The following is a 21,916-nucleotide window of genomic DNA, read 5'->3' on the forward strand; positions in this document are numbered from 1 at the left end:
GTCACTCACGTTACCTCTGAATCTTCAACCGGGTTGGGTGGGGGGGTGTGACTACTGGCCAATCACAGTGGGCCTTTCCTACAAGCAGGAGACAGTCTGTTGCTCCGTGTTCAAAGTAAAACTAAAAGAGCCCTTTTCTGTATCGCATTGAACAAGGGAAAGCAACAACACCACGGAAACAACGCGGTCAGTGGCCTCTGTTCAATATGTACGCTTTGTGTGTGTGTGTGTCTCACTCGGACAAACGATATTCGCAGAGAAACACCACCACCATAGACCGCATGGCGTTAGACTCGAGCGCGCCACAGGCTGCACGCCTGTGTCAGGCACGCACGATTCTCGTGCTTTACAATGCTAAAACTAAAAACTAAGGAAATTATCTAGTTTAGTTATTTTCAATTTAAGCTTTTTAAATACCGGTTACAGGTTGAAGTTGTCGTTTTCTGTAAATTAAGCCTCATTTTAAAGCCTCATTTAAAATGAAAATTCTAGTTTTGTAATTGTAGTTAACTATAAGATACAGCGAGCATAATGCAGGAGAGCATGAGGAAATGACAACAAAATAGAAGTGAGGAGAGAAGAGGAGGTGTGGAGGAGGATAATGTACCACTCACGTATAGTAGATGAGAAGTGAAGTCTGTTTACTGGAATCATGCCCAGTTAAATTAGAACGTGTCATGTTTGTTTATATTGTGCAGTGCACTATATATCGGCCCCCCAGCCAATGTTTTAGTACATTTCTCTTCCAATTTAGCTGATGGATATAAATTGCTCGCATTGACCCGGTTCTCTGTCAGTTTGGCGTTTGCTTTCCACGGCGCCTGCAGCAGGTGGTCGGTCTCGCATGGCCAGCTCCTCCATTCTCGCTCCCAGTGGTGGAAAAAGTACACAATTATTTACTTAATACGGCAATGTAGAAATACTCTGTTACAAGTACAAGTCCGGAATTCAAAATGTACTTCAAGTACCAAAAGTAAAAATACTCATTATACAGAATGTCCCATTTCAAGTTTAAAAAAAAATCTTTTGAAAATAGCAGATCTACAAGCTCATAATGCATCCAATCGTTACGCATTGTGAGCTTGTAGATCGGCTATTTTCAAATTGCCGGAATGTACCGTATATAGAACTGAAGGTGTAATAATAATCCAAATCTTCAAAGTAACTAGTAACTAAAGTAATAATTGTAGTCGATTAAAAGTACAGTATTTATCTCTGAGATGTAGTGGAGTAGAAGTAAAAGTGTTGGAAATACACAAGTAAAGTACAAATACGTCAATTGTACTATAAATGTAATATATTCTTTCAGAGCAAACTTTTTAAACTCTTCGCTTCTGGGGAGTCACTGGAAAACATATTTTCAGATTGGGTCGGCGGCCAATTACATATATTTTTGGGGGTCCTTGACATGAAAATGTTTGAGAATCGTCCTCAGGTCTAAGTGGGTTAAGTAAAAGTACTTTACCCCACTGCTCACTCCACTCCGAATAGAGCTCTGGGGAAACTCATTTTGTTGCTGTCGGGGCAGAATCCTCCTATTTTAACGTGTGTGTGTGTGTGTGTGCGTGCGTGTGCGTGCGCGTGCGTGCGTGCGTGACAGAGCGAGAAAGAGAGAGTGTGAATGGGTGCACATCTGACAGTATAGCTGAAATTCTCATTGGATCATCATCGGGCTCACCGAGTCCAAGGCAACCTGAATTTCATTGCTTGAGAAAAGATGAATCACTGCTTGCTTCAGTCAATCATTCACATTATTTTATTTTGTGATTAATATTTTATTTGTTATTTTCCCACATCATTCTAAACGTGTGAATCTTTTTACAATGACGTTATTTTTCAGAAAGGAAGCCATTGAGGGTTATAATGGGTCTTAATGCTTCCAACTCGAGTAGAATTATTAATGTTTTGTACTAGTGTCCATGACAAAGAAAATATATGATGTGGAGACAATAAAGACTATTATTATCATTATTATTGAAGGTGGTAACAGTCCATTTGCTCAGTACAATATTTCGGGGGCATATTTAGAATGTGTGCAGGCTTGAGTATGTTGAATCTAGTCTGCAATTAATGAGGATTTAGTTGACACAATGAAATAAAATGGCGATAGTATTACGTGTGGGGCAGACGGCCTGTCACAGCCAGATTTGGGAGAGCAGCAGCTTTGTTGTTGCGAGGAAAGCGGTAAAAAGAGACTTTCGTGGTTGTTTTCGTCTCAGATTTAGTCTGACGGAGCGTCACAGTATAACTCTATGGGGACACAAAAGTGGGACCCGGAAGTATCTCAGGAGGGGGCGCTCACGTCATGGCTAAAATACTGAATAGAGACACGCATTGACTACAAATTTGAGACAGCGGCACCACTTCTGTTCCGTTTCAACGTGTACTGCAGCTGCCAATGCAATCCCTATGAGAGGCATTAGAAAATACCCTAATTTCACTCGTTCATTACTGAGGCTGTAGCGATTTGTTTGTGTTCCAATAAAGTGTCCCATATGTTTGATTTGTCCTTTTCAATGTCACATTGTTGGTCACATACCTGCCATCTCAATATACATCCCACAATGTACTATAATATACTCCATCAGTTTGTGAAAAGTGCTACCATTGTAAGTCAAAGTGACCGCACGGTATATACGTCACGGTTGCATCCCTTGAGGTTTTCAATAACCAGATATATTTGTTGTATTTTGTTTTATATGCTTGTATTTGTTGAAAAGGATCTAAACAGCATTTTGCAAGACTAATTATTAATACTCATCTGGAGAATTCACTAGGTAGTTGAAAATGTCAGGATATGTCACTCCTTCATTTAGTTGGGTTATTTACCCATGCAACTATTCAGCCAAGTTAATTATACAACAAGTTGACAACGGTAAAATACACCATCGGAGCTCCACGGTTAGTAGAACATATTAGTAAGCCTGTGACATGTTCAAAATATAGACATGAATAACAAAGTCAGTCAGGATCGGGATGTATTATTGAGAATTCCACTCTTCAAAGTCGGCGTTCGTAGCCTCGTATCGACTTGTAAGTCACGACAGGTTCTCTGTCTGCCGTCTCCCCTCTGCTCTGTTAACATTATGGGTAACTCATTCAAGTGGTAAATTAAATGTGAAATACATCCTCTATTGAGAAAACAACAATATATGTTAACAAAGACACTTCATACATTTGGAAACATATTTTTATTCAAATTCAATATAGCCTTCAGTTCATTTCATATTATTTTAAAAGTAGGCTAACTACAGTTGAATTTCAATGGACTTCTATGGTCTGGCCTGCAGTACACCGTTCTAACAGACCAAAAGTGGGGATGCTGTCTCATTTGGGGGCGTGAAATTTGTAGTCCCCGTGTGTCTCTATAATATATGAACAAAATGAAACCACTTGAGCAAGCAAGGATCTACTCACAGTATGGAGGGGCAGCCAGAAGTCTGTCATTACAAAGCATATTAAGCATAGAGAAGGAATATATTATGCCCCACTGTGATTGATTGTACATGGGCTGATTTCCATAGTTGTCTTCATTCTAGGCTTATATTTGTGTAAATCTCTATGGTACCATAAAACCACGCCCACGGCTATGCAGGTGCATGGAGGTGCACATTCTGAGGAAGTGACCACTGTGCCAAATGCCGCAGGCAAAAAGCCATAGTGGTACAACAGCAGATTCGGTATCCCTAAACCACCCTGGTCCACCCTGTTTTTAGACACATAAACACACACACACACACACACACACACACACACACACACACACACACATACACGCATACAGACACAGTCACACACACACACACACACACACACACACACACACACAGTCACACACACACTTGACAGAGTGCGTTTACAGTTCAGTCGCAGGCCACTGTGGGCTAACAGCAACCGAAGAAGACTGCTGCTGTGGCAGATTAAACCGGTAAAACATTTGAACAAGTTGTGCGTGCATGGCTTCGTTCTCCTGATATTCTATATCACTCTGGAATTTGCGCCGACAGTCAGAGGCCAAAGACAGTTCATCCGTATTATAGTCGAGCACGCCTGCCTTTGAAGAGACTATAGAGAATAGAGCCTATGGGGGATCCCCCATCAACTAAGATATTAAGTGGTCTCGACAGCCATCCAATATCTCTCCACTCCAAATGTCTTCTTTTATGTCTTTGGTCTCTGGAGTGCAGCTAAACTGTGACCGTGTGGCCGAGTGGTGACCGGTCCAGACATCTGTGGTACGCCGACCGTCTGTGACCCAAAACCAGATTTGGCGCCAAAACCAACAGACAACCAGTGGAGCGTGTAATAATGTGTTCTCTCCGTCGAGGTTTAGAAATGTGGTGGAGTCAAAAGTAGGAAGTTTGTCTTTGAAAGGTAGAACTACACATGTACACTCTTACGTACTTACCTTACGTCATAAAGTACTCAAGTAGCCTATACGTACTTAGTTACCGTCCCCCACCAGTGGAGTATAAAGTAAATACATTTACTCAAGTACTGTACTTAAGTACAATTTTGAGGTATTTTTACTTTATTGGGCAGCTGCAACAGCTTGGCATGGTATGGGGCAGTATCTCTCGCACAGGTAAGACAGAACTTGAGGTTGTCATCATTGAAGGCAATCTCAAATGCAGTGAGATATTGGGATGAGATTCTGGAGCCAGTGGCCGATATCATATGATCTGAATCATCCTCCAGGATGACAATGCTCGCCCCTACAGAGCCAGGATCATTACAGAGTAGCCTACCTCCAGAATGTGAGAGTGGAGTGGATGCGATGGCTTGCCGTGAGTCCAGACCTCAACCCATTTGAACACTTGTGTGATCAGTTTGGACATGATGTACGTGCTAGAGTGACCAACAGAACCACGTTGGATGACTTGCAACAAAACATGGTTGAGGAATGGGATGCCATTCCACAACAAGATGTGGCTATAGGTTTGGTGACCAGCATGAGGAGGAGGTGCCAAGCTGTTGTGGCTGCTTTTGGATCTTCCAACTGAAGATCCACTCAGTTGGGTAGATCTTCCACCCAACTGAGTGTTGTTTAGACTTTCTCAAATGTATTTAGTGACAATGTCAGCCCATTCTGAATTAAGCCTGAGGAAGGTCGCAAGACCGAAATGTTGCTTCTGAACAATAAATGCTCTGAACCTAGCAAGTGGGGGTGTGCGGGTGTCCCTCCTTTCTTCTAACACTGAGTGTAAAATTAATTAAGTGTAAATGGCCAATATGTGTTTTTTCCCTTATTACTGTGTGAGAGTGCAATCATCCAATGCACTAAGCAACTCGAAGCAAGGGTTTAATAGGGGCTCCAATTTTGTCACAGCTAAACCCCTTATCCCTAAACTTCTTTGCCTTTTTTTACTATTTTGCTAAACATTTTTGAATAGTTAAAATGGCTAGTCTACGTGGATTGGCTAGTTGAACTATTCAAAAATGTTTTTGTAAAAAAGGCAAAGAAGTTTAGGGTTATGGGGTTTAGCGGTGACGAAAATGGAGCCCCAACCATTTGCCATTTTGTCACGTTCACGCACACATAATTATGCCCCTCTCTCTCTCTCTCTCTCTCTCTCTCTCTCTCTCTCTGTCAGTGACCTCGTTGGGAACCAGATTCAGCTGCTCAACTATTCCTTGTTGAAGAACTGCAGTGAACTTACAGTTCTGTAAGTATTACATGGTGAACAAATGCTAATGTCGTAGCTTGACAATGTCGTAGCTTGAACACACCCCTCTAGGCTCTAATTGGCTGCATGGCAGCCAATCAGACACTATGAACTTTTTTGGGAAACACTGTCAAACACAACAACATAGAAATAGACCACCTAGACTAGAGTACAGCCATACCTGTCCTCATTGCGCACGTAAGGCCTGCATGAATACATTTAGAAGCAAACCCGTTTCCCTAAAGCGTCTTTAGCCTACACACACACACACACACACACACACACACACACACACACACACACACCTGTCCACATGTGGCAGTAGTAAAACCATTCACAGAGAAATGTGTGATGTGAGTGGTGACTTTCTTCATCTCATTTAAATATAAAAACTTTGAAATTAAACAAACATTTAGGCCTACTTCAGCAACAACGAAATTAAATTGCTATATATATATATATATATATATATATATATATATATATACACACATTTAAGAGTGAAGATAGCCTACTGTCAGCTGTCCAGCAGTCCAAATATTATTAAATTAAATTTCAGAGACGGAGTGATGTCGGCAAGGTAAATGTAGGCCTATATGAAAACAGTACTGTCCCATTGTGCACGTGAATTAAATGGAATAACATTAAATTGTGGGTTAATACATATACATATAGGGCTATACAAGGAGGTTAAATGGGTGGCTATTGTGCAGTCAAAGTTACCAATACAAGCTAGTTAATTCAGCATTCTTTTATTGACCGGTCAAGCCTACCATTGCATGGCACATCTATGCACGGAATATCTATGTTCACAGTGAAAAGGGGTGTTGTTGAGAAGAACCACACGCATACTCACTATGCATATTTATTTTGGAAAACTCAGCCATTGGTATTATGTTGTTGTAGCACACATGCACACATGCACAAGCATGCACACATGCACAAGCATGCACACACATATACACAACCACATACCCTGCGTGTAGCTGATCCCCAGTTTTCCATGTGCAGGAATCTAAAGCGTTGACATTATTTTCAGCCACAGTTTGACACAAATGAAGATGGAACTTAAATATGATAATTAAGTTTCACCACACTGGCATGTTGTTGCACTCGGAAAAAAAAATATAAATTTTTGATTGATTGAATATTTAGAAATGTGTAAATGTAGCCAAGACATTTAGGCTAAAGGGATAACAATGACTACTTTATTTAGAAATGTGTAAACGTGGTATAAGACATTAAGGCAGAAAAGTCATAGGCACTTGTTTCCATTGTGGTCCTATGTATTTAATTCAACACTACACTACTACAGTATATAAGGAGAAAAACAGCGGCAGTTCCTTTCTATGGCAATATGCATTTACCTCCCCTTGTGGTCTCCTGATAGATGTTGTTTCAAGCCAATTTAGAAAGAAACCAGCGATTTCCATCTTTTAATGCAGGGGTGGGCAACTTTGATGATGGAGAGGGCCACTATATTTCCACACTCACTCCAGAGGGCCACATTGCTTATTACAGTCATAGCAAAAATAGCCGACGCGTTTTGAGCTTGTAGATCAGCTATTTTTGCTATTATTTGAATTGAATTCCTGCATCTGTCCCTGGCTGCCTGGGTCTGTCCGAGCACGAAAATAGCTGGGTCTGTCCGAGCATGAAAATGGCTTTTGGTTGGTATTCACAACCAAGTGTCACGGTTGCGCAGCCTCACACACACACACACACACACACACACACACACACGCTTTAACACTTTTTAAAAACGTTTTTATTTGCGGGGTTAGTGTTTTCTGTTGGCGTAGCTACTATACGTCATGTCAGCCCAATCTCATTAAAACACAGTGAAATAGCATGCACGGATTGGCAATTCCGTACCTACAGTACACACCTAGAAAACCCCAAAATCCATACATTTACACACCTAGAAAACCCCCAAATCCGTACATATCATACTACTACTGTTTTGACCGCGACGGAGGCGTGGCTTTCACTAGTATTGTATGTACGAAATTGCCAATTTGTGCTAGTTCACCGTGTTTGGGTGATATCGGGTTTGACATTCGAACCCGGGCTCCCCCAGAGTCGAAGTGTCCTTGAGCAAGACACTGAACCCCTAATTACTCCTGATGTGCTGGTTGGTGCCTTGCATGGTTTCCGCCGGGTGGGTGAATTGAATGCACAATCTATGTAAAGCACCTTGGATAAAGGCGCTATATAAATGCACAATTTCTTTCCCCCCTCAAATATCTATCTTTATAAACTTTAAAATGTGCTGCCAAGCTCATTTCCCGATGGCCTGCTGGGGTAATCACTGCATTCAAAGGCCTGTCAAACCGCAGGACAAAATAAAACGAGTTTTGAATTGGTGAGATGAGAACTATACAAAGCATACCTTAAATTGACCCACGTTGACATTGGGTGCTGTGCCAAAAAGACAAACATTTAGACCCCGCACTCCAACTGTATGCTAAAGAGCAAAGCTTTCAACTAAAGTTGCTCTTTGCCATGCAGTTGGGAGTGCGGGCTCTACTTTTCTGAAAGGAGAAATAAACTACCCACCCACCCATAGCGATTTTTCAAAATGTCAGTAATTATAGTTTTTTTTTCTTCAAGATGTGAGATGAATCAAGATGTGTATTTGGCTTGTGTTGCTTTCCGCCGGCCCAGAGGCCTGTGCTGCTGTGAAAAAAAGAACAAATGTGGCGCGAGCAAATGTGTGGGCAGGCGGACCGCCCGTCGGAAAACCATCAGCTACACTTCCAATGACAATAAATTACATTACATTATCAATCATTCCCACTAAGAGAAGGAGACAACGTGGAGCTGAAGGGGAGAGAGAGAAAGAGAAAATGTGGAGCTGAAGGGGAGAGAGAGAAAGAGAAAATGTGGAGCTGAAGGGGAGAGAGAGAAAGAGAAAATGTGGAGCTGAAGGGGAGAGAGAGAAAGAGAAAACGTGGAGCTGAAGGGGAGAAAGAGAAAGAGAAAATGTGGAGCTGAAGGGGAGAGAGAGAAAAAGCAACAAGGCCTGTGAAGAGAAAACAACGAGATGTTTAAATTAATTGATACTTAGACCAATGACCGCAGGGAACGCAATGCCCGTTCTACCCATTTATACTCGTTGTACCCGTTATGCTGTACCTGTGGTGGATATCATGTAACTAAGTACATGTACTGTACTTAAGCAAAAAAAAATAGGTATTTGTACTTTACTTGAGTATTTCCAATTTCCAATACTTGCTATATCTGCTCCACTACATCTCAGAGGCAAATATAACTCTACTCCACTACATGTATTGAAAACTTTAGTTACTAGTTACTTTGTAGATTCTGATTATTATTACAAAACATACAGTAACCACGTCAGCCCTATATACATTTTGGCCATTTGGAAATAGCCGATCTACAAGCTCACAATGCATTGCATTGCGACGCATTGTGAGCTTGTAGATCGGCTATTTTCAAAAGATAACCTTTCCATTCCTTGACAATTTACAGTTACAATTTACAATTTAAGCATTTAGCAGATGCATTTAGCATGGTAGACAATCTAGCAGACGCTCTTAATCCAGAGCGATTTACAGTAAGCCAAAGAACCCTGACAACAACCGCTCCTGAGCCACATCCACGTCAGTCCTGTTTTTTCCACCCCTGATGACTTCTGCTGACTTTCCCTTCTTGTCCTGTGCAGCTCACTGATGGACAACAGGATTACATCCATACCCGAGAACACCTTCCAGTCCCTGTGGAACCTGAAGGAACTGTAAGTAAAGTAAACAACCTCCTCCATGGCTCCATCCATGTGTTAGAGCCCTGCACGGGCCCAAAATATATCCAAACACAAAGGATTGACTCAGACACATCTACTTTTTATTATCATTTTTATTTTTCTTCACCCAGTGTCAATTGTCTAATATTGTAATCTGACCTGGGCGCTACACTCCCTCAGCCAACCTGGCGAGAGCAACGAACTGACCCCATGCTTCCTTCAATGCATGAGGAGTCCAAGTCGCTTCATTTCACCTGACAGGGGGGGAGTTTCCCCGGTTGGAAGGAACACATTATTCCAACCAGTTTTTGTGAAGGTACACAGGGAGAACATGCAAACTCCACACAGAAAGGCCCTTTTTCCAACCCCACCTAGGGTGTAGGCACTGATGACTCGGAGGAGAGAACACGCCCACACCACCCCCAGCGGGAATCGAACCCAGGACCTTCTAGCTGTGAGGCGACAGTGCTACCGCATGTGTCACCGTGACCCTCTATTTATTATTCTACATCAGGCAGATGGATGCATGTCCCAGACAGAGCCTTACAATGTCTTTGCAAGCCTTCCGAGAATACAAAGAGGCTAAGATATTCCTCCGTGAGGTCTCCTCCACAGAGCAACGCCATTAGCCTCTTTGTATGCTTGGAAGGTTTGTATGGGTGCTCCAGTCACCATGACATGTTATTTTCTTTGTGACTAGTACAGACAGTAGAAAAGTAGAGGCACAGACGGTGCAGGGAAGGTAGTGTCAAATTCATTTTATGTCATGAATGCACTTCACGTGCGTGTTCGTGCACATGCTGCACCCCCTTGTTCTTTTTCAACCTTGCCCCATTCATCTTTCTCTGTCTCTGCTGTAACTACAAAATGTCCCACTTCACAAATTTTGATTCTTATGAGGAAGATATTGCAAGGAAGTTGTGATGCTAAATTAAAATATGTAAGCTGCACCCTTGATAAACTATGAATTTTGGGGGTTAAATCCCCTCTGAATTACTTACACATGATCTAAGGTGTGACTTGAAATTGTAATTGACTGGCAATATTAGTGGGAGGGGCATATGCCACTGCGGCAACCACAATCTGCAATTTTTTTAAATTGCGAAAATTTTAGTTGTAAATGTAGGCATGAAGATAAAGAGTAGAGCCGTGCACAGCTCCCATGCTATTTGGGTGCACAGCTAAAGAAACTCTCATAGCACTGGAGGGCAAAGAAAGTAAAGGCCATGTACCTAAACTGACCACGAGTGCCATAACAATAGCTGGCATAACAAAGCGCAAAGGCAAAAACAACTTGCCAAATGTTATGACGCATGACACTGATGATGGCTTTTTTTATTGGATAATGATTGAATAATCACCTGTCACTGTGTGAGACCCGCTGAAATGCCAAAATATTTATTTATAATGATTGAATAATCGTGTGTGTGTGTGTGTGTGTGTGTGTGTGTGTGTGTGTGTGTGTGTGTGTGTGTGTGTGTGTGTGTGTGTGTGTGTGTGTGTGTGTGTGTGTGTGTGTGTGTGTGTGTGTGTGTGTGTGTGTGTGTGTGTGTGTGTGTGTGTGCGTGCGCGCCTCTCTCCCTCTCCCTCTCCCCCTCTCTCTCTCAGAGACTTATCCAGCAACAGGATAAAGGAACTGCCAAGGAACACATTTAAGAGTCTCTCAAGATCTCTCCTCAAGCTGTGAGTATTAAGTCATGTTTCTTGCCTAAGACTCAAATCCATTGTGAGTGATTGGAGTTATATAATGTATACCTGGCTCAAGGCTAATTACTGTTTGACATAATTATGTGCAATGTGGGCACTTTTATTTTGGAAAAACTAATCTCGTCCAACTTCTAAGCTGGTCCTGGACCAAATATCGGATTTATCGTCCATTAGAGCCTTCTGAATTTATTTTGGATTGTGTATGAATTTATTTGGTTCCTGTAATTTTATGAAACCTTTCAGCGGGTCATTTATAATGTTAACACTGCCTGGGTGCGGAGCCAGAGCCCGGATCCATGCCAGATCCCTCTTTAACGGTTCCAGTTCCTAACAGTTCCCTTAACGGTTCCTAATAGTATTTCCCCCTTTTTTTCAAACATAGATTATGCTTATATTACGTATAACTAACCTAACCAAGTACATAATAAACACAAATTAAATTATTGAAAATGCACTTTACAATTATGAGGTGGCACTATTATTTAAACTTCACCACCACCAGCTAGCCACCACAACAATATCATTGTTGCAATTTGTATTGTATATTGCAATGTGTACTGTAAATTAAATATACAGTACACATTGCAATAATGATATTGTTGTGGTGACAAATGTTGTGTCTTTAATGTTCAGATTAATTTAATGTGAAGGACTCCAGTTACCCTAATGGAAAACAAGCCAGTGCTTTCTTGGGTTATAAAATCCTTTTAGCAGACCTATTGAACTGTAGGCTACGTTCCTGTGCTTTTTTCTGCAAACTGTTTATAAAGTAATCAATCTATGGAGGTATAAATGCACCTAAAGGCTGGGCTCTCAACAGTCATGCGATTAATTTAGAGACAAATCAAAAGCAGTTGAGTTGCTTATAAGTTGTAAAAATATAAAGTGCAGACAAATTGATTTGGCTCTACAGTTAACGTAATTCATAAAATATCAGACAGAAAGACATCGAGTCATTGGTGTTCTAAATTAACAGTAACAACATTAACAACAGTTGTACAATATGCCTAATGAAAAGCTCTGTAGAAGTTACTAGTTTTTATTTTCTAACGTTACTAGCCTGGGGAAAGTGAACCAGCCTTGCATCATCCTCGTCCCCCGCCGGCTGTGGTGGAGCTGCAGGGAGTGCAGGCACGGCTTTCCGCAGGCTCACAAACACGATGTGCCTAGATTAATCTCGTGAGTTGTGGACTCGTGTAGGCATATTGATTTTGAGATGTTTCCTCAATGTGGACGTGGTGCAACTGGTACAAGTTGCAACAACCTTTGCAGGAAACTATGGCATCGCATGTATTGCACTGCGTGCTCAGCCTCAGAGTAATTTCCCTCTCTGTTAACCACACTTTGGAGATCTCTTCGACATACTGTCCCACTTGCTCCGCGGCGGTGACCACTCGCTGAATGCACAGAACAGTGGGTGTATCCTCCCAGACCCCACTCACTCATGTAGGTGGGGTGACGTCACCCCAGGCTCTGCTTGCATGCATGCACAGACACAGCGGAGCTAAATGACGACTGATGAGAACCGTTTGGGGAACCGTTAATAAAAAAAACGATGGAACCGGCTCCGGATCCGCAATGTCGGAAACGGGTCTGAAATGGACCCGGTTCCGAATCCCAACCCTATGTGCATACAGTATATATACTATACTGTATCCATATTGTAGAGGAGTAAGAAGTACACAGTTTTTGCCCCTGAGACGTACTGGAGTATAAGTATAAACTGACATGTATTAAGGATAGGCTATAAACTCTGAGCTTCGGCCTATGCCTTTTCGAGCAACAAAACAGAAATTATTGATGTAATCTGATATTGTAATGATGTGTTATACTGTGGATGATGATCGAACTAAACTAACCTAAATGTTAATGTATTGAAAAATGGACGTACTCGAGGTAAAGTAAAGTTACTCAAAATTGTCCTTAAAGATGGAGTCCCGTGATTTTCTTCTCCCCTAAAACATGATCATCAGCTACTATGATTATACTAGGAGGAAGATTTGTACAGAAAATGTTAAAATTTGTTTTTTATGTGGCCACACCCACCAGTTCATTAAGTATGCCTTATGATGTTACTACTGGTGACTTTTCGATTGAGCCTTTTGACTCAAAGGCTTTCAGCTTTCATGAAGAAACTAAAAATACGCAGAGAAGACATATTTGAATATTCTAACCACACTTGGGGGTCTATTAGAGAAATGTTAACTCCATAGATACAGAAAAATCATGGCACTCCATCTTTAAGTATTGTAATTTAATAAATGTACTTATGTACTTTCCACCATTGATACCATGCCACGGCACATTGAAACTTTGAAAGTGCAACACGCGGTGGCCCAATACCACCTTTACTTTAAGACACAGACTGTTGGTTTTTCCTTTCATTTGTCGAGAGACAGCGAAATCCATTCACGACGGACGACGTAGGTTGCGACCTATAATTTTCCGTCGCGACGTATATTCGAGTACGTTCTGGCGTAAATATCAATTCGTCCCGGCAGAACGGGACTCGTCGCGGCTATATCTACCCGTTTGCGACGTAATAGGTTGACTATTATTTTCCGTCGCGGCAGAACGGGACTCGTCGCGGCTATATCTACCCGTTTGCGACGTATAGGTAATTCGTTGCAGCGTAAAGAATCCGTTGTGGCGTGAGCTGGACTCGTCGCGGCAGAATGGGACTCATCGCGGCTATATCTACCCGTTTGCGACGTGCGCCTCGCCGGTCCGATTCCGTGGAGCTCTCCGCCGTCTCCAGGCGAGCCTGAGTGGTTCTCTGGGGTTCCAGCAGGCCTTTTTCCGCGCGCATTGTGCCCGGGGAACGGCCCACGCGCCCGGGCCTGGCACCACCTTGCCGGTCCGGTTCCGTGGAGCCCTTCGCCGTCCCCAGGCGACCCTGCGTTCCAGAGCTGTCACCTCTTTTGCCCACCGAAAATAGCAGATCTACCAGCTCCTACATACGGGATGGCCCGACCCGTGTCTGTGGACCCCTGGGGATCACGGTAGTCCACGGGGGTCCGTGTGTGTGTGTGTGTGTGTGTGTGTGTGTGTGTGTGTGTGTGTGTGTGTGTGTGTGTGTGTGTGTGTGTGTGTGTGTGTGTGTGTCGCATGCGTGCGTGCGAACTTCGTGACAGTGGTGAATTACATTGTATTTTGATTTGAAATAAATAATAAATTATTATTAACGAAAAACATCTAATACTATTTTAAATTGGTCTAGTAAAGTTAGTATCAGAAGCAGCAACCATGCAGAGCTATACCAATCAGATTAAATAGGCTATAAGCCTTAAACGTTAAAAGCAATATTCAAAATACAACTATAGTTGTATTTTGCATATTGCTTGTCAAACGTTTAACGTTTGCTTCTGATTAGTTACTAACTTTACTTTACAGATCCACAAGCTCGAAAACCACCTGACGGGCTGCCCAAACGGGTCCGGGGACCCCCGGGCGGTACGGGTCCCCGTGGACCCTTGGGGATCAAGGGGGGCCACGGGTGTCCATGTTTGCGGAGACGCTGCCTTCATATTAGCCTACTTTAATAACAAGCAGCTGATCTACAATTGACAATTTCACATGTCATTGCGTCGTATTCTGTCTGTCTTTCACGCACGCACGCAGACATGTCACAGACCACCACATAACCATATTTGTATGGCCATATCGTTTATAGGCCTTATAGTTGAATAGCGCCGGCCGTCGGGGGTTCATTCGGTTCCAACCGTCCCATTATGGTCAACACTTATGATATGCTATTGCATTCTTCCAACTAAAGATTAAAATATTAATCTGGCAGCTCCGAAAATAGCAGAAGATGTAATGCAGTAAATGACATGGCACGGACTGGCTCAGAAAATCTCCCTGCATCATTATATCAAAACCAGGCCTATACTGAATGTAGGCAATTGAATTCCATTACTTTTGTTTCAATCAACTGAACTAGACCAATAAAATAGTAGGCTAGTATTTATGTTTTTCGTTAATAATAATACTGCTAATTATTATTGAACGGTAAGTACGCTGGTATGTACGCTATGGTACACTATAAGCTTGTATATCTGTTTATTTTAAGCATGCCGCCGCATTCTGTCAGAATCTCGTGTGTGTGTGTGTGTGTGTGTGTGTGTGTGTGTGTGTGTGTGTGTGTGTGTGTGTGTGTGTGTGTGTGTGTGTGTGTGTGTGTGTGTGTGTGTGTGTGTGTGTGTCGCACGCGTGCGTGCGAACTTCATGACAGTGGTGCAGCATTACATTGTATTTTGATTTGAAATAAATAATGATGAATAGATGTCTATACTGTTGCTTGTGTGTGTGTTATGCTATAGGGTTAGCTGGAACACACGCCCTGTATGATCTGTGGTGCGCATCTACAACCTCCAAGTGTTGCGTCCACATGCAGCGCGTTGTGAGCTTGCAGATAGTCAGTGCCCCACTATAGAGAGATGGTAGGGTAGTGCCCAAGCCTATTCCTATATGATCTGTGGCTATATTAAAGGCCTTTTATATGTGATCTCACATAATGTGCGAGTCAGAGCTAACGTTACTCAATGATCATTTGCCGACTGATTGATATCACAGCACAGCTATAACATATAGCACACATGTGTGCACATGTGTGCTATATATGTTATAGCTCTAGAGACGCAGAGACAGAGACATATTTATTTAAAATAATCCTGTCTCGCACAGCCTATATAGAGCCAATGAACGGAGCACATTCCCCCCCCCCCCCCCCCCCCTCTCTCTCTCTCTCTCTCTCTCTCTCTCTCTCTCTCTCTCTCTCTCTCTCTCAGCACACGCTGTGCTGTGATATCAATCAGTCGGCAAATGATCATTGAGTAACGTTAGCTCTGACTCGCACATTATGTGAGATCACATATAAAAGGCCTTTAATATAGCCACAGATCATATAGGAATAGGCTTGGGCACTACCCTACCATCTCTCTATAGTGGGGCACCGACTATCTGCAAGCTCACAACGCACTGCATGTGGACACAACACTTGGAGCTTGTAGATGCGCACCACAGATCATACAGGGCGTGTGTTCCAGCTAACCCTATAGCATAACACACACACAAGCAACAGTATAGACATCTATTCATCATTATTTATTTCAAATCAAAATACAATGTAATGCTGCACCACTGTCATGAAGTTCGCACGCACGCACGCGTGCGACACACACACACACACACACACACACACACACGAGATTCTGACAGAATGCGGCGGCATGCTTAAAATAAACAGATATACAAGCTTATAGTGTACCATAGCGTACATACCAGCGTACTTACCGTTCAATAATAATTAGCAGTATTATTATTAACGAAAAACCTAAATACTAGCCTACTATTTTATTGGTCTAGTTCAGTTGATTGAAACAAAAGTAATGGAATTCAATTGCCTACATTCAGTATAGGCCTGGTTTTGATATAATGATGCAGGGAGATTTTCTGAGCCAGTCCGTGCCATGTCATTTACTGCATTACATCTTCTGCTATTTTCGGAGCTGCCAGATTAATATTTAAATCTTTAGTTGGAAGAATGCAATAGCATATCATAAGTGTTGACCATAATGGGACGGTTGGAACCAAATGAACCCCCGACGGCCGGCGCTATTCAGCTATAAGGCCTATAAACGATATGGCCATACAAATATGGTTATGTGGTGGTCTGTGACATGTCTGCGTGCGTGCGTGAAAGACAGACAGAATACGACGCAATGACATGTCAAATTGTCAATTGTAGATCAGCTGCTTGTTATTAAAGTAGGATAATATGAAGGCAGCGTCTCCGCAAACGTGGACACCCGTGGCCCCCCTTGATCCCCAAGGGTCCACGGGGACCCGTACCGCCCGGGGGTCCCCGGACCCGTTTGGGCGGCCCGTCAGGTGGTTTTCGAGCTTGTGGATCTGTAAAGTAAAGTTAGTAACTAATCAGAAGCAAACATTAAACGTTTGACAAGCAATATGCAAAATACAACTATAGTTGTATTTTGAATATTGCTTGTCAAACGTTTAAGGCTTATAGCCTATTTAATCTGATTGGTATAGCTCTGCATGGTTGCTGCTTCTGATACTAACTTTACTAGACCAATTTAAAATAGTATTAGATGTTTTTCGTTAATAATAATTTATTATTTATTTCAAATCAAAATACAATGTAATGCACCACTGTCACGAAGTTCGCACGCACGCATGCGACACACACACACACACACACACACACACACACACACACACACACACACACACACACAGACGGACCCCCGTGGACTACCGTGATCCCCAGGGGTCCACAGACGCGGGTCGGGCCATCCCGTATGTAGGAGCTGGTAGATCTGCTATTTTCGGTGGGCAAAACAGGTGACAGCTCTGGAACGCAGGGTCGCCTGGGGACGGCGAAGGGCTCCACGGAACTGGACCGGCAAGGTGCACGCGGTGGTGCCAGGCCCGGGCGCGTGGGCCGTTCCCCGGGCACGATGCGCGCGGAAAAAGGCCTGCTGGAACCCCAGAGAACCACTCAGGCTCGCCTGGAGACGGCGGAGAGCTCCACGGAATCGGACCGGCGAGGCGCACGTCGCAAACGGGTAGATATAGCCGCGACGAGTCCCATTCTGCCGCGACGAGTCCAGCTCACGCCACAACGGATTCTTTACGCTGCAACGAATTACCTATACGTCGCAAACGGGTAGATATAGCCGCGACGAGTCCCGTTCTGCCGCCACGGAAAATAATAGTCAACCTATTACGTCGCAAACGGGTAGATATAGCCGCGACGAGTCCCGTTCTGCCGGGACGGAAAATAATAGATCGCGACTTACGTCTCCGCCGCGTCTGGATTTCGCTCCACCTGCATTTGTCATCCATTTCATAGCGTCTTGTTACGGACCAGTTGATACACAGTCTAGGCGCTTCTCAATTGCCCGTAACATATCAAAGGGAGGACAGACACCACTTATCCAATAAGAACAACAAAAACCAACAAGAATAGTTACAATGTTCAGTTTCTCTCTTAGAATGGCTCAATAACAAATGTTGGAAGTGAATCAACGTACATACGTAGGTTATGGCTTTTCAGATTATAGGCGTCAAGGCTATTTACAATGGTATATGGTCACAAAAGAAAAATAAGGCAATAATAATAATAATAATAACAAACTTAACTAACTGAAATCCCTAACCAATAACAAAGGAACAATAACTAACTTAAAGATGGAGTGCCACAATTTTTGTATTTTTCCAGTTTTGCATGTGTCTATGAGGTGACAGTACTTCATCAGACACCCTGGAGTCATTTTTATGTGCAATGGTGTATTAAGAGTTGTATTCCTGGAGGCTGAACCCTTGACAGTCAAACGTGCCAATGAAAAAAAAAATACTGTACTTAAAAAAAAAAAAAAACTTCTTCCTACTTATATAACAATAAGACCTGAAGACCCTCATGTTTTAGGGTGGAAAAGAATCATGGCACTCCATCTTTAAGCTTACCAACTCCTTCCTGAAGGGAGCTCAAAGGAAAACAGAATTGGTAAAGCAATCAGAAGCTTAACAAAGTAAAATAACGAAATTAACACAGTCGTCTGGAGACAAGACCCACAACGAACGGCGAGCAGTGTTCCCTCGTTGGAGTCCCGGCAGGGACTGAGATTTAATGGTTAGACACGCCGGGTAACCAAGGCGTGTCACGTGACCGGCTGACCACTGGCGAGCTAATCAGACTCCCAAGTGATCAGAGACGGCCCCGCCCCCGAGATGGCGAGCGAGAGGGGACATTTCATACTTCTGCAGCAGGGAGGAAGCAAAGTAATAACAACACACACACTAGCCATAGTAGGCGCCATTAGACAAGTGCTCAGTAGGCTGTCAATATACATGTGTGTATATATATATATATATATATATATATATATATATATATATATATATATATATATATTACCAGTAATTCACTGATATAAATATATTTATGGATATAGCAATAAATACATATATTTATCATACCACTTGCTAAACAAAATAATAATAAATACAGCCAACGGCTGTTACAGTCTACAATCCATCATTCACCTGTCATCCAGCCTTTATCAAGTTCTCTTTTCTGTTTTTCCTTTAATTTGTCATCCATTTCATAGCCTCTACAATCCACCATTCACCTGTCATCCAGCCTTTGTCAAATTCTCACCACCTGTATTCTGTTTGTGACAGAAACATTTCCTACAATCCCTCCCTGCGGGTTCACAGTGATCACTTTGTCCATCTAACCGATTTGCAGTCCCTGTAAGTACATGCCACGCACATACACACACACACACACACACACACACACACACACACACACACACACACACACACACACACACACACACACAGAAGGACATGTGTTGATAGTGTTGACGTTTGTTGTTTATCTGTTCTGTGTTTACGACAGAGCCCTGGAGGGAATCGACGTCCCAGACATTGAGACTAGGATGTTTCTGCCCATGAAGAACCTCTCTCATATGTACGTATGGTATGCTTCAAGTGTTGATTTTGACACGTTTTATTTTTCTTCATATTTTTGTCACCTGAAATTCTCTGGTGTTAGTCTAGTTTTAGTTGACTAAATGTCATGTGATTTTAGTCGACAAAATCTACAGTTGATTTTGTTGGCAAATATGTAATTTGTCGGTGCCTTGATGGCGTCGTAATGGCAGATTTTACACTTGGTTGCATTCTGAAAATAGCTGATCTACAAGCTCACAGCGCGATTTTGTTTTCAAAAGAACAAATCACTTTAAAGTAAAAGTATCTCACAAAAGTGAATACACCCCTCGCATTTTTGCAAATATCTCATTATATCTCTTCATGAGACAACACTGAAGAAATTACACTTTGATACAATATAAAGTCAGTGTACAGCTTGGATATCAGTGTAGGTTTTATTTTCCCCTCAAAATAACAAAAAACACAGCCATTAATTCCAAACTCCTATGGCAACAAAAGTGAGTACACCCTTATGTGAAAATGTCCAAATTGGGCCCAAGTGCCTTCACCCTCCTGGGCATGGAGTTCACCAGAGCTTCACAGGTTGCCACTGGAATCATCTCCCACTCCTCCATGATGACATCACAGAGCTGGTGGAGGTTAGAGACCCTACGCTCTTCCACCTTCCGTTTGAGTATGCCCCAGAGATACTCAATAGGGTTTATGTCTAGAGACATGCTTGGCCAGTCCATCACCTTTACTCTCAGCTTCTTTAGCAAGGCAGTGGTCATCTTGGAGGAGTGTTTGGGGTCATTATCATGTTGGAATACTGCGGCCCAGGGTGAAGGCAGTGCTGGAAAGTAATGTGGGCCCAATTTGAACCTAAGGGTGTACGGTACTCACTTTTGTTGCCAGCAGTTTGGAATTAATGGCTGTGTTTCTTTTGTTATTTTGAGGGGAAAATAACATCTACACTGATATCCAAGCTGTACACTGACTACTTTACATTGTATCAAAGTGTAATTTCGTCAAAGAGGTAGGGGGTATTTGTATTGCTGTTTGTCACAGCGACAAAGTACTTTACATGAGCCTTATTATTATCATCACCCTGTAGCTATTTCAAGACGTTCCAGTACTGCTCGTACGCGCCCCACGTCCGCTCCTGCAAGCCCAACACGGACGGGATCTCGTCCTTCGAGGACCTGCTGGCCAACGTGGTGCTGAGGGTGTCCGTCTGGGTCATGGCCGTCCTCACCTGCGTCGGCAACCTGTTCGTCATCGGCATGAGGTCGCTGATACGCTCCGAGAACAGCCTGCACACCACCTGCATCAAAGTCCTCTGCTGTGAGTTCACATTACACACACCTTCGCTGTCCGGGTTCAGACACTTTTATCCACGGCCGCGGAGGGAACATGCAAGGCATTGACACCAGCTTGTTGATATTGCGCCCTAGCTAGGAAAAAACCCCTTCAGCGAACTCAATACATCAGAAAATTATACAATACAACGAAACACACGTCTTTTAATTTAGCCCAAAGTTTTGGAAATTCCTCTTGCTGAGTTTAGGGCTTAAGTCAGTTCAATTAAAAGAAAACCTTCATGATGTCACCTTGATGATGTTTTTTTTAAAGAATCATGTGCTTACGCAACAACTTGTACTTCTGAGTATAGGAGACCTTCCCAGACAGACCACTGCCTACCTTACAAACTATAGAATGAGGGTGCCCACTCCAACATGGTTGATTGTTCTGTCCCAGAAAGCGCAAAGCTCATTTGCGCAAATGAGCAAAAAGTCAGAAAAGTGCCTCTCTTCCTGAAAGCTGGGGGATTATGGGCCTCCGTCCTACACTCGCCACCACAGCTCCCCGCTCCGCTTCCCTCCTCCAAACACGGGTCAATTGTGTTCGTTACTGTAGGTTTGAATCTGTCTCAGTGCATTTCTCAAGCATCTATCTACCGGTATACTAGATAGATAGATGACAAATGCGCCGCGATGGATTCGAACCCCCAACTTCTGTGGTGGTGGGCAGGCACTTTACCACTGTGCCCTTCTGTATTTCCGAAAGCTGAAAGTTATGGCAGATGGAGGAGCGCTTGTTTAGGATGGAGGACATTGGAGGCGAGGAGGCTTGTTTAGGATGGAGGACATAGGAGAAATGGTCATGGATTTCTTGAATTTATTTTCCCGTCCACTGCACCATTCTATCCACTCCACCTTAATCTCCTTACACTACCTGTCGCCACTCATCACACTACCTGTCGACACTCAAGTGCTGTTTTTCTGTCTTGGCTCCCTAGGCCTTTTGTTCT

The 21,916-nt window shown here is 42.9% G+C and overlaps 1 protein-coding gene across 1 annotated transcript in view; it reads left to right on the plus strand.

The window, feature by feature from the left end:
- The window catches only part of LOC310863168 (relaxin receptor 2-like), a 138,239-nt gene that overhangs the window by 97,892 nt on the left and 18,431 nt on the right, over positions 1-21,916 (plus strand). The window contains exons 11-16 of the mRNA XM_083771330.1: positions 5,595-5,666; positions 9,355-9,426; positions 11,041-11,115; positions 19,348-19,419; positions 19,571-19,642; positions 20,720-20,949. Of these exons, the coding sequence (XP_083627456.1) occupies positions 5,595-5,666; positions 9,355-9,426; positions 11,041-11,115; positions 19,348-19,419; positions 19,571-19,642; positions 20,720-20,949 (593 nt within the window). The remainder of the gene's footprint in view (positions 1-5,594; positions 5,667-9,354; positions 9,427-11,040; positions 11,116-19,347; positions 19,420-19,570; positions 19,643-20,719; positions 20,950-21,916) is intronic.

This window comes from Protomyctophum parallelum (genome assembly GCF_964188405.1).
Source record: "Protomyctophum parallelum genome assembly, chromosome: 1".
Classification (NCBI taxonomy): Eukaryota; Metazoa; Chordata; class Actinopteri; order Myctophiformes; family Myctophidae; genus Protomyctophum; species Protomyctophum parallelum.